The sequence below is a fragment of the Salmo salar genome, chromosome 19 (genome assembly GCF_965601325.2).
Source record: "Salmo salar chromosome 19, fSalSal1, whole genome shotgun sequence".
NCBI classification, from domain to species: Eukaryota; Metazoa; Chordata; class Actinopteri; order Salmoniformes; family Salmonidae; genus Salmo; species Salmo salar.
Genome location: NC_138309.1, coordinates 30,553,136 through 30,566,406, shown reverse-complemented (window position 1 = coordinate 30,566,406; position 13,271 = coordinate 30,553,136). Strand labels below are relative to the sequence as shown.

Here is a 13,271-nt window from a genome sequence, read left to right as displayed (position 1 = left end):
TTGTTATGAAATGCATTTATATTTCAAATGAATTGAGGAACATATGGAAACCCATATACTGCCTGAACTTCCTAACAATTGAGATCCAAAAATACATTTTAGGAAATATTCCGAAATTATATTACAAAACATTCATATTTTAGGTCGGGCATGCAACACATGTAGCCCAATTTCATATTTTATTAATAAAATAAAATATTTTACTGCCGATAATTCAATTAAGGCAGTTAAACATTTAAATCAGACAGACCCCAAAAACTTTTTTTGCATGCAATATCAACTATACACACCATGTCTTAACTTGCATTAAAAACGATGAGGCCAAAAAGCCTATGCCGCTTTGATTTCAAACATGAGAGTCCTGCAACCGGGCCAGCTTCTGTTTCAAATGTTCACTTTTCCTCGTTAGCTGCTCTTTGAAGTTGACTAGTCTCTGCTCGTCTGTCTGCATGCTGTAAATACACTCTATAGCCTTCTTCAGGATGACCACTTTGGCTGCCTTTTCGTTGTTAGCCACCTCCGGTATCTTGTCCCGTAGAGCGAAAAAGCTCAGCTTGAGCTCGTTCCTCCGCTGGCGCTCCAGTACATTATGAGTCCTTCTTTTGTCATAGTCCTCAGTGTCTGACGTCCAGGGACTTGGGCATTTGCGGTTGCTGCTAATCTGCTTGAGGACCCGGCTGCTGCTGCTGCCACTGTTACTACTCTCTAGCCTCAGCCTCTTGACAGCCGGTTGCTCGTGCCGCGTGGAGGGGTGAGCTGCGTAGTTGTGCTGGTGGGTGGAGACATGGCACCTCTTCAGCACAAGGGGACTGTGATGTCTGGTCCCAGACATGTTGGGGTCGCACCGCTTCTCTGCGTGCCTCTTCTCCACAGTCACGACATCTATCTCCTCATATTCTGCAATGATAAATAAAACTCTTCAGCATTGACATTCTTTGAGGAGAATCACTAACCACAATTGAGCCCCATACAACACAGCACGCCTTCATGTCTGAAAAATCTCTGCTTTACACTCTCCTCCCCCTTTTTCCACATCAGCTGATTTTCAACATTCCAGCCTGAAACCCTTCCCCTCAACACAGACTAGTCTGTGGACAGTTAACTACAGCACAGTCTTGACTATAGCACTTGTGGTAGAGGTTATGCGGGGCGGCAGGTAGCCTAGTTGTTAGAGCGTTGGACTAGTAACCGAAAGGTTGCAATAGTGAATCCCCGAGCTGACAAGGTAAAAATCTGTTGTTCTGTCCCTGACCAAGGCTGTTCCTAGGCGGTCATTGAAAATAAGAATTTGTTCTTAACTGACTTGCCTAGTTAAATAAAAATAAATAATGCAACTGCCTCTAGCCTTGCAAACCCATCCATGTCAAAATTCCAGTTCACACCCTTGATGTCAAGGACATGAGTGAGGTCCATCCATTTACCGCAATTTATTAATAAGCAAACATTAATATTCAACAGCACCAATCAATCAGAGTTGACATATGCAATGAGGGAATTAATGCATGTTGCTAGAAAACACTGGCATTATACAAATGGTTTAGTCAGAATAATCATAAATAGCAATAAGTTATAACACTGCTATTCAGCTTACCTGAGTCACTACCACTGCTGCTACTGCTGTTGGGTGGGGTGTCCAATGCCAAATCCGTGGGTGGTGCCACCTTGCTTGATTTGGAAGTATCAGTTATTGGATAGGGAAAGACCACTGAGGGATCAATGCATTCTGACGCGGATGTGTTCAGATCCTGCAAGTAGTTTGCGTTCAACCGAGTAGTAGTCCACTCCGCGTTGTCGCTAAAAGCTGATTCTTTCCTAGCAGCCTGGAGACTGGCGAGTCTTTCAGACACCACTTTTTCCAACTTGGCTGCAGCCGAGAACCCGCTCCACATACAGTCCTGGATGATGATAGACTTGAGGAAGGGTTGAGAGTAATCGGCATCGCAGATGAAACTCTGGTTTACAACGTCATCCCCGAGAAACTCTGTCACCATTTCGAGTTGGTCTGAAGTTGAAGGGAAAAGACTAGACAGTGATGGTCGCCGGCTCGGGGAGAGAGGAGGAGTGGGCAGCAACTCAAATTTCTTCCAGATGTCCTCACTTGGAGCAGGTGGCTGAAGTTGTCCTTGTTGCTGGTGATAAAAATCCTCATCTTCGTTATCAACATAAAAATATGGCTGGATAGAGTCGTAGTCGTAGTTTTTACTTGCCAAACTTGAATATAGCTGCATTGTCGCGCTTTCCTGAGTGAAAAAGAGTGAATTAGTTGGTTAAAGAACTATAAAATAGGCTACATCAACTTGCATGCAAACTGATAATGGTGCGTTCACCTAAAGTATCACATTTCATAAACGCCTTGTCAGACACATTAACATGCAAAACCAATCTGCAGTTGACAGCTAGTCTGCGTGGCGCGCAGGACATTTAAACCCAAGCAGACTGCATAAAAAAATAGTGGCTAGCCAGTAACTATAAAATGCATCGGACTATAGGACGTAAATCTACAAATATGTAACAGCTGTTAAAAAATATATATATACATCACATCTTTAAAACAGAAATAGCATTACAAAATAAATAGCACGCAAACAATCTCCTTAGCGAACGGCGGTCTTACACCGAACATGCAATGTCATCTCAACACTCCCCCTTACCTTACGTTGGAAAACAAAGTGGAGGACAGGCAATTCACGAAGTCAAAAAAAAAACGGAGATTGTGAGAAGTATCCCAAACAAGAAGGTCGAGTTAATCCCTGCCAGTGTGTGTGACGAGGTGTTCGCTTCCTATTAAAGTGTCTGTCTGAGAAGCATGCATACCAGCTCTTTGTCCGTGATGTCGGATGTCATCTGCTGCAGGAGAATCACAGCTGAGTATTCACCCGGGTTCAGTAAAAACACTCCACCGATCCCTCCGCCGCATCTCTTTTCCCGCCAAACCACCATCCGCCTTTTTAACAAGAATATCATGGAGAGTCCCGTGTTTCCTCTATCGATCATTATTATCGTTACAGTCTTCAATGTATTTCTGAATGATCATATAATTAATTGATTGCCATTTCCTTTTTGGAAATCCTTACACAACTAGAACTAGTCGTTGCGGAAGGATACTTAAGTGGGAGGAGTTTAAAAAACGCAGTATTCCGTGCAGAAACAGCTATAGGTCTCAGCAGCAGATAAGAAGGAAATGATAACTAATTGGAAATTGCATGCATCCATTCAAGGTAGATTGTGCTGTCCACTGCATTTATGGAATAACATTATTTAGCCTACCTACCTAGCCAACATTCTGCTAAATATGGTGTGAGAATGAGAAGATGCATGCCCAGTTCATGTGCACAACACTTCAAAGCCTGTCATATTCTGTATCTGAAATGAGTTAATGTATTGATAAATCAGAGGGAGGGATCATAATCAGAAATACATATAAAATACATTAAAAAAAAATGTTTCAAACATTTTTTTATGCACATGTTTTTCCCTGTAAACTCACCAAAACTAGGGGAGATAGAGGAGACCAGAGTATTTAAATACATGGCTCTGGGAGACTAGGGAAAATAATAGTGAAGTGTGGTTCAGCAGGGACTGGGTCATCTGACAAATCCTAGAATGACCAGATCGAATACTTTACCTGATGGACAAGAAACATGCAGCAAGAAGACATGCTTGATTAGGTAGTCTACTGCATGTAAACCCAGTTGATCATATGATATGTAGGGTAAGAGCTTGAACTTTGAGGATCCAGACCTTGGTGTGACCAAAGGCAATAGTGACGAGATAAGATGTTGGCTTCTAACAGGCCAGATATAACTGCACTGCTAAAGATTCGTTTTAAAAATGAGCACCTCCACAAATTTGGCCAATAAGAGCATTGAACGTGAAGAAAGACATTGGAATGTCCTCAATAAAAACAGACGATTAATCGATGTATGGTTATAAAGCACCCTCTAGCGTCTAAAAAGCGACAGTGCAGCGCAACATCAGAACGTGGGGGGAGACAAACGTTCTTAAAAACACCATTTAAAAAGGTGTTTATGAAGAATAACAGGTTTATAAATGCAGCTGGAGTCAGGGCCCGTTGATGCTACTGGGTTTGGATTATCTTTTAAATTCAAATTTAATTAAATCAGTAATATCCAAAGATAGTACAGGTGGTATACAATATAATATTTGACAGTAAAAAGCAGCTTCAATATCATAATATTCCATTATTCTCATTGATTCTCTTGAACATGGTAATCTGCAATTGATTCTCCAATTAGCTCTTTCCTAAATGATTTCAGAAAAAAATCCATGAATTTTGCTGAGACAATTATTCAAGTGTACTAAAATGTAGTGGAAAATAGTTGCTATCTATTTTGTGGTGTAAAACCCTATCAATCCATACCATAATCAAGTTCATGGGTTTTTGTTTCATGGTGTAGCGTAGAATCACTGATTTTTAGATCACCTAAACTAAACTTTTCCTGGACAGGTAATATGGTCAAGAAAAACTCCTGGCCCGACAGACTCCAGACATTGAAATGTCAGAATAATAGTAGAGAGAATTATTTATTTCAGCTTTTATTTCTTTCATCACATTCCCAGTGGGTAAGAAGTTTACATAAACTCAATTAGTATTTGGTAGCATTGCCTTTAAATTGTTTAACTTGGGTCAAATGTTTTGGGTAGCCTTCCACAAGCTTCCCACAATAAGTTGGGTGAATTTTGGCCCATACCTCCTGACAGAGCTGGTGTAACTGAGTCAGGTTTGTAGGGCTCCTTGCTCACACACGCTTTTTCAGTTCTGCCCACAAATTTTCTATAGGATTGAGGTCAGGGCTTTGTGATGGCCACTCCAATACCTTGACTTTGTTGTCCTTAAGCCATTTTGCCACAACTTTGGAAGTTTGCTTGGGGTCATTGTCCATTTGGAAGACCCATTTGCAACCAAGCTTTAACTTCCTGACTGATGTCTTGAGATGTTGCTTCAATATATCCACATAATTTTCCTCCCTCGTGATGCCATCTATTTTGTGAAGTGCACCAGGCTCTCCTGCAGCGAATCACCCCCACAACATGATGCTGCCACCCCCGTGCTTCACGGTTGGGATGGTGTTCTTCGGCTTGCAAGCCTCCCCCTTTTTCCTCCAAAGATAATGATGGTCATTATGACCAAACAATTCTATTTTTGTTTCATCAGACCAGAGGACATTTCTCCAAAAAGTACGATCTTTGTCCCCATGTGCAGTTGCAAACCGTAGTCTGTCTTTTTTATGGCGGTTTTGGAGCAGTGGCTTTTTCTTTGCTGAGCGACCTTTCAGGTTATGTCGATATAGAACTAGTTTTACTGTGGATATAGATACAGGTACCTGTTTCCTCCAGCATCTTCACAAGGTCCTTTGCTGTTGTTCTGGGATTGATTTGCACTTTTCGCACCAAAGTATGTTCATCTCTAGGAGACAGAACACGTCTCCTTCCTGAGCGGTATGACGGCTGCGTGGTCCCATAGTGTTTATTCTTGCGTACTATTGTTTGTACAGATGAACGTGGTACTTTCAGGCGTTTGGAAATTGCTCCCAAGGATGAACCAGACATGGAGGTCTACAATTTTTTTGAGTTTTTTTTTCTTCTTCTGAGGTCTTGACTGAAAGCTTTTGATTTTCCCATGATGTCAAGCAAAGAGGCACTGAGGTTGAAGGTAGGCCACAGGTACACCTCCAATTGACTCAAATGATGTCAATTAGCCTATCAGAAGCTTCTACATTTATGTCATTTAGCAGACGCTCTTTTCCAGAGCGACTTACAAATTGGTGCATTCACCTTATGATATCCAGTGGAACAACCACTTTACAATAGTACATCTATATCTTTTTTTTTGGGGGGAGGGTTAGAAGGATTACTTAATCCTATCCCAGGTATTCCTTAAAGAGGTGGGGTTTCAGGTGTCTCCGGAAGGTGGTGATTGACTCCGCTGTCCTGGCGTCGTGAGGGAGCTTGTTCCACCATTGGGGTGCCAGATCAGCAAACAGTTTTGAAGGGCTGAGCGGGAACTGTGCTTCCGCAGAGGTAGGGAGGCGAGCAGGCCAGGGGTGGATGAACGCAGTGCCCTTCTTTGGGTGTAGGGACTGATCAGAGCCTGAAGGTACGGAGGTGCCGTTCCCCTCACAGCTCCGTAGGTGAAGCACCATGGTCTTGTAGCGGATGCGAGCTTCAACTGGAAGAAAGTGGAGTGTGCGGAGGAGCGGGGTGACGTGAGAGAACTTGGGAAGGTTGAACACCAGACGGGCAGCGGCGTTCTGGATGAGTTGTAGGTGTTTGATGGCACAGGCAGGGAGCCCCGCCAACAGTGAGTTGCAGTAATCCAGGAGGAGGATCTGATGGTTCACAGTATCAAAGGCAGAAGATGGGTCTAGAAGGATGAGAGAGAGTTAGCTTTAGCAGTGCGGAGAGCCTCCGTGACACAGAGAAGAGCAGTCTCAGTTGAATGACCAGTCTTGAAACCTGACTGATTTGGATCAAGAAGGTCATTCTGAGAGAGATAGCAAGAGAGCTGGCCAAGGACGGCACGCTCAAGAGTTGGAGAGGAAAGAAAGAAGGGATACTGGTCTGTAGTTGTTGACATCGGAGGGATCGAGTGTAGGTTTTTTGAGAAGGGGTGCAACTCTCGCTCTCTTGAAGACAGAAGGGACGTAGCCAGCGGTCAAAGATGAGTTGATGAGCGAGGTGAGGTAAGGGAGAAGGTCTCCGGAAATGGTCTGGAGAAGAGAGGAGGGGATAGGGTCAAGTGGGCAGGTTGTTGGGCAGCCGGCCGTCACAAGTCGCAAGATTTCATCTGGAGAGAGAGGGGAGAAAGAGGTCAAAGCATAGGGTAGGGCAATGTGAGCAGGACCAGCGGTGTCGTTTGACTTAACAAACGAGGATCAGATGTCGTCAACCTTCTTTTCAAAATGGTTGACAAAGTCGTCCGCAGAGAGGGAGGGGGGGAGGATTCAGGAGGGAGGAAAAGGTGGCAAAGAGCTTCCTAGGGTTAGAGGCAGATGCTTGGAATTTAGAGTGGTAGAAAGTGGCTTTAGCAGCAGAAACAGCAGAAGAAAATGTGGAGAGGGAGTGAAAAGATGCCAGGTCCGCAGGGAGGCTAGTTTTCCTCCATTTCCGCTCGGCTGCCCGGAGCCCTGTTCTGTGAGCTCGCAATGAGTCGTCAAGCCACGGAGCAGGAGGGGAGGACCGAGCCGGCCGGGAGGATAGGGGACATAGAGAGTCAAAGGATGCAGAAAGGGAGGAGAGGAGGGTTGAGGAGGCAGAATCAGGAGATTGGTTGGAGAAGGATTGAGCAGAGGGAAGAGATGATAGGATGGAAGAGGAGAGAGTAGCAGGAGAGCGAGAGCGAAGGTTGCGACGGCGCAATACCATCTGAGTAGGGGCAGAGTGAGTAGTGTTGGAGGAGAGCGAGAGGGAAAAGGATACAAGGCAGTGGTTGGAGACTTGGAGGGGAGTTGCAGTGAGATTGGTAGAAGAACAGCATCTAGTAAAGATGAGGTCAAGCGTATTGCCTGCCTTGTGAGTGGGGGGGACGGTGAGAGGGTGAGGCCAAAAAAGAGGAGAGAAGTGGAAAGAAGGAGGCAGAGAGAAATGAGTCAAAGGTAGACGTAGGGAGGTTAAAGTCACCCAGAATTGTGAGGGATGAGCCATCCTCAGGAAAGGAACTTATCAAGGCGTCAAGCTCATTGATGAAATCACCAAGGGAACCTGGAGGGCGACAAATGCTAAATTCTAAATAAATGATCAATTCTAAAGCCATGACATCATTTTCTGGAATTTCCACACAGTGAACTTAGTGTATGTAAACTTCTGACCCACTGGAATTGTAATCTGTCTGTAAACAATTGTTGGAAAAATGACTTGTGTCATGCACAAAGTAGATGTCTTAACAAACTATAGTTTTGGCAAGTTGGTTAACAATACATTTGTGGTAGGTTGAAAAACTAGTTTTAATGACTCCAACCTAAGCATATGTAAACTTCCAACTTCAACTGTATTATTAATATATCATGTTGCTTTGACACCTAGTCGTTGCAAACATAACTAGTTTAATAGCTTTCAAATTAAAACAGGTCCAAAGTACCCAGGGGGCCCTGGGCCAAACTGACAATTTAACACACTGCCACAGATTCAACAGTTTTATAGGGCCTACATTTCTCAACTCAGTGGCATTGTGGCTAGAGTATCACCATGAGATTGCAACGTTGTGGGTTAGATCCCTGATCGAGTTGTACAAAGTTAGTCATTGGGATACAATGTTGCAAGTTTACAAGTATATTATTGCACCAATTTTCTATATAGGTTCCTGAATTTTTTTTTCCTTCCTAAAGGCATCAATTTTACTGCACAACCCATAAAACATTATAGCGTAGGATCTTGAGGATACTGTAAAAATATTCCATGTAGGCTAGTAGTTTGTGTGTGTTTTGAAGTTTAATCAGCTGCTACCTTTATAGTTTGGACTTTTGCTTCTTCAGCAACCCTCATAGGCCTACAAACTCTGCATTCAACTGTGGTGAAGGTAGGCAACAACACCTTCACCACGCTGATCCTCAATACTGGGGCCCCACAAGGGTGCGTGCTCAGCCCCTTCCTGTACTCCCTGTTCACCCATGACTGCGTGGCCACGCACATCTCCAACTCAATCATCAAGTTTGCTGACGACACAACAATGGTAGGCCTGATTACCAACAACGATGAGACAGCCTACAGGGAGGAGGTGAGGGCCCTGGCAGAGAGGTGCCAGGAAAATCACATCTCCTTCAACAAATGAAGGAATTCAGGAGACAGCAGAGAGAGCATGCCCCCATCCACATCAACTGGGCCGCAGTGGAGAGGGTGAAAAGCTTGAAGTTCATCAAATGGTCACACCACACAGACAGTTGGATGAAGAAGGCACAACAGCAAGTCTTCAACCTCAGGAGGCTGAAGAAATTCAGCTTGGCCCCTAAGACCCTCACAAACTTCGACAGATGCACCATTGAGAGCATCCTATCGGACTGTATCACCGTCTGGTACGGCAATTGCATAATCCGCAACCACAAGGCTCTCAAGAGGGTGGTGAAGTCAGCCCAACACATCACTGGGGGCACACTGACTACAGTACAGCATCCGGTGTGTCATGAGGGCCAATAAGATCATCAAGGACCTCAGCCACCCGAGCCACTGCCTATTCAACCCGCTATCATTTAAAAGGCAGAGACAGTACAGGTGCATTAAAGCTGGGACAGAGAGACTGAAAAACATATTCTATCTCCAGGCCTTCAGACTGTTAAGAGTCCCCACTAGCCAGCCTCCGCCCAGTACCCTGCCCTTAGTCACTGTTACTAGCCGTCTACCACCCGGTACTCTACCCTGAACCTTAGAGACTGCTGCCCTGTGAACATAGCCATTGAACACTGGTCACCTTAATAATGTTTACATACTCAATCAATCAAACGTATTTATAAATCCCTTTACCTGCTTCATATGTATATACTGTATTATAGTCAAGGCTCATCCTATATAACTACTGCTGTACTCACCATTTCTATTCATATACTGTCCATTCACACCATTATATAATATACACTACATGGCCAAATGTATGTGGACACCTGCTTGTCAAACATCTCATTCCAAAATCATGGGCATTAATATGGAGTTGGTCCCCCCTTTGCTGCTACAGCCTCCACTCTTCTGGGAAGTCTTTCCACTAGATGTTGGAACATTGCTGCAGGGACTTGCTTCCATTCAGTCATAAGATCTTTAGTGAGGTCGGGCACTGATATTGGGCGATTAGGCCTGACTCACAGTCAGCGTTCCAATTCATCCAAAAGATGTTTGATGGGGTTGAGGTCAGTCAAGGCCAGTCAAGTTCTTCCACACCGATCTCGGGCCTAGCCCGAACCATGAAAAACAGCCCCAGAACATTATTCCTCCTCCACCACACTTTACAGTTGGCACTATGCATTGGGGCAGGTAACGTTCTCCTGGTATCCGCCAAACCCAGATTAGTCCGTTGGACTGCCAGATGGTGAAGCGTGATTCATCACTCTAAAGAAAGCGTTTCCACTGCTCCAGAGTCCAATGGCGGAGAGCTTTACACCACACCAGCCAATGCTTTGCCCACTGACTGCAAGCCACGCCTAATTGCCCAACATCAGTGCCCAACCTCACTAATGCTCTTGTGGCTGAATGGAAGCAAGTCCCCGCAGCAACTTTACAACAACTAGTGGAAAGCCTTCCTAGAAGAGTGGAGGCTGCTATTGCAGCAAAGGGGGAACAACTCCATATTAATGCCCATGATTTTGGAATGAGATGTTCGACGAGCAGGTGTCCACATAATTTTGGTAATGTAGTGTATATACACTTACCGGACAGTTTACTAGGTACACCATCCCGTTCACAAAAATGGGTCGCTCCTACATACAGTGAGTCACATGGCCGTGGCTTCCTGTATAAAGCAGGCAGACAGGCATTGAGGCATTCAGTTACTGTTCAATTGAACGTTAAAAATGGGCAAAACTAGTGACTTAAACGACTGGACATGGTATGATCATACATTTACATTTTAGTCATTTAGCAGACGCTCTTATCCAGAGCGACTTACAGTAGTGAATGCATACATTTCATTTCATGCATTTTATTTTATTTTTTTTATTTTTTTTGCATCATCGGTGCCAGGCACGCCGGATCCAGTATCACAGAAACGGACGCCCTGTTGGGCTTTTCGCGCATGACATTGTCTAGGGTTTCCCAAGAATGATGCGACAAAAAAAAAATCCAGTCAGCGGCAGTCCTGTGGGCGATAACCGCTCGTTGATGAGAGGTTGAAGAATGGCACGATTCGTGCAAGCTAACAGGCGGGCCACAAACAGACAAATAATGGCGTAGTACAACAGTGGTGTGCAGAACAGCATCTCGGAACACACAACTCGTCGATCCTTATCAAGGATTTCCAGCAGACGACCGCAAAGAGTTCCACACCTATCAGCTGAAAACAAGAAGAAGCTGAAAAACATTGCCTGGTCCGACGAATCCCGGTTCCTGTTGCGTCATGCTGATGGCAGAATGAGGATTTGGCTTTTATTTATTTATTTATTTATTTATTTATTTCACCTTTATTTAACCAGGTAGGCAAGTTGAGAACAAGTTCTCATTTACAATTGCGACCTGGCCAAGATAAAGCAAAGCAGTTCGACAACATACAAAAAACACAGAGTTACACATGGAGTAAAACAACATACAATCAATGATGCAGTAGAAAAAAATATAAAAAAATAAGACTATATACAATGTGAGCAAATGATGTGAGATAAGGGAGGTAAAGGCAAAAAGAAATGCCATGGTGGCAAAGTAAATAAAGTATAGCAAGAAAAAGACTGGAATGGTAGATTTGTAGTTTGAAGAAAGTTCAGAGATAAAATATAAATAATATGGTGCAAAGGAGCAAAATAAATAAAATAAATAAATAAATAAATACAGTAGGGGAAGAGGTAGTAGTTTGGGCTAAATTATAGATGGGCTATGTACAGGTGCAGTGATCTGTGAGCTGCTCTGACAGCTGGTGCTTAAAGCTAGTGAGGGAGATAAGTGTTTCCAGTTTCAGAGATTTTTGTAGTTCGTTCCAGTCACTGGCAGCAGAGAACTGGAAGGAGAGACGACCAAAGGAGGAGTTGGCTTTAGGGGTGACCAGAGAGATATACCTGCTGGAGCGCGTGCTACAGGTGGGTGCTGCTATGGTGACCAGTGAGCGGAGATAAGGGGGGACTTTACCTAGCAGGGTCTTGTAGATGACCTGGAGCCAATGTGTTTGGCGACGATTATGAAGCGAAGGCCAGCCAACGAGAGCGTACAGGTCGCAGTGGTGGGTAGTATATGGGGCTTTGGTGACAAAACGGATGGCACTGTGATAGACTGCATCCAATTTGTTGAGTAGGGTATTGGAAGCTATTTTGTAAATGACATCGCCGAAGTCGAGGATTGGTAGGATGGTCAGTTTTACGAGGGTATGTTTGGCAGCATGAGTGAAGGATGCTTTGTTGCGAAATAGGAAGCCAATTCGAGATTTCACTTTGGATTGGAGATGATTGATGTGAGTCTGGAAGGAGAGTTTAGTCTAACCAGACACCTAGGTATTTGTACTTGTCCACAAATTCTAAGTTAGAACCATCCAGAGAAGTGATGCTGGACAGGCGGGCAGGTGAAGGCAGCGATCGGTTGAAGAGCATGCATTTAGTTTTACTTGTGTTTAGGAGCAGTTGGAGACCACGGAAGGAGAGTTGAATGGCATTGAAGCTCGTCTGGAGGGTTGTTAACACAGTGTCCAAAGAAGGGCCAGAAGTGTACAGAATGGTGTCGTCTGCGTAGAGGTGGATCAGAGATTCACCAGCAGCAAGAGCGACATCATTTATGTATACAGAGAAAAGAGTTGGCCCAAGAATTGAACCCTGTGGTACCCCCATAGAGACTGCCAGAGGTCCAGACAGTAGGCCCTCCGATTTGACACACTGAACTCTGTCAGAGAAGTAGTTGGTGAACCAGGCGACGCAATCGTTTGAGAAACCAAGGCTACTGAGTCTGCCAATGAGGATGTGGTGATTAACAGAGTCAAAAGCTTTGGCCAGGTCAATGAATACGGCAGCACAGTATTGTTTCTTATCGATGGCGGTTACGATGTCGTTTAGGACCTTGAGCGTGGCTGAGGTGCACCCATGACCAGCTCTGAAACCAGATTGCATAGCGGAGAGGGTGCGGTGGGATTCGAAATGGTCAGTAATCTGTTTGTTGACTTGGCTTTCGAAGACCTTAGAAAGGCAGGGTAGGATGGATATAGGTCTGTAGCAATTTGGGTCAAGAGTGTCACCTCCTTTGAAGAGGGGGATGACAGCAGCTGCTTTCCAATCTATGGGAATCTCAGACGACACGAAAGAGAGGTTGAACAGGCTAGTAATAGGGGTTGCAATAATTTCGGCAGATAATTTTAGAAAGAAAGGGTCCAGATTGTCAAGCCCAGCTGATTTGTAGGGGTCCAGATTTTGCAGCTCTTTCAGAACATCAGCTGAATGGATTTGGGAGAAGGAGAAATGGGGGAGGCTTGGGCGAGTAGCTGTGGGGGGTGCAGTGCTGTTGAATGCAGTAGGGGTAGTTAGGTGGAAAGCATGGCCAGCTGTAGAAAAATGCTTATTGAAATTCTCAATTATAGTGGGCTTATCGGTGGTGACAGAGTTTCCTATCCTCAGTGCAGTGGGCAGTTGGGAGGAGGTGTTCTTATT

General features: G+C 44.5%; 1 protein-coding gene across 1 annotated transcript; it reads right to left on the bottom strand.

Annotated features, from left to right (window-relative positions):
- On the bottom strand, nt 1–2,955 carry LOC106578682 (transcriptional regulator Myc). The gene is made up of 3 exons (XM_014157774.3): nt 2,815–2,955; nt 1,592–2,240; nt 1–897 (listed from the first exon to the last, which is right to left on the bottom strand). The coding sequence occupies exons 1-3, from the start codon at nt 2,938–2,940 to the stop codon at nt 347–349; spliced, it is 1,326 nt and encodes a 441-aa protein (XP_014013249.1). The 5' UTR covers nt 2,941–2,955; the 3' UTR covers nt 1–346.
- Between the last annotated feature and the right edge of the window lie 10,316 nt (nt 2,956–13,271).

Bases quoted from the DNA above. Each gene is read 5' to 3' on its own strand.
- LOC106578682 (XM_014157774.3), bottom strand. From the start codon at position 2,940: ATGGTGGTTTGGCGGGAAAAGAGATGCGGCGGAGGGATCGGTGGAGTG. The intron at 2,241-2,814 runs GTATGCATGCTT...TTTTTCACTCAG, and splicing joins ACATCACGGACAAAGAGCTG to GAAAGCGCGACAATGCAGCT. The intron at 898-1,591 runs GTAAGCTGAATA...TTATCATTGCAG, and splicing joins CAGCAGTGGTAGTGACTCAG to AATATGAGGAGATAGATGTC.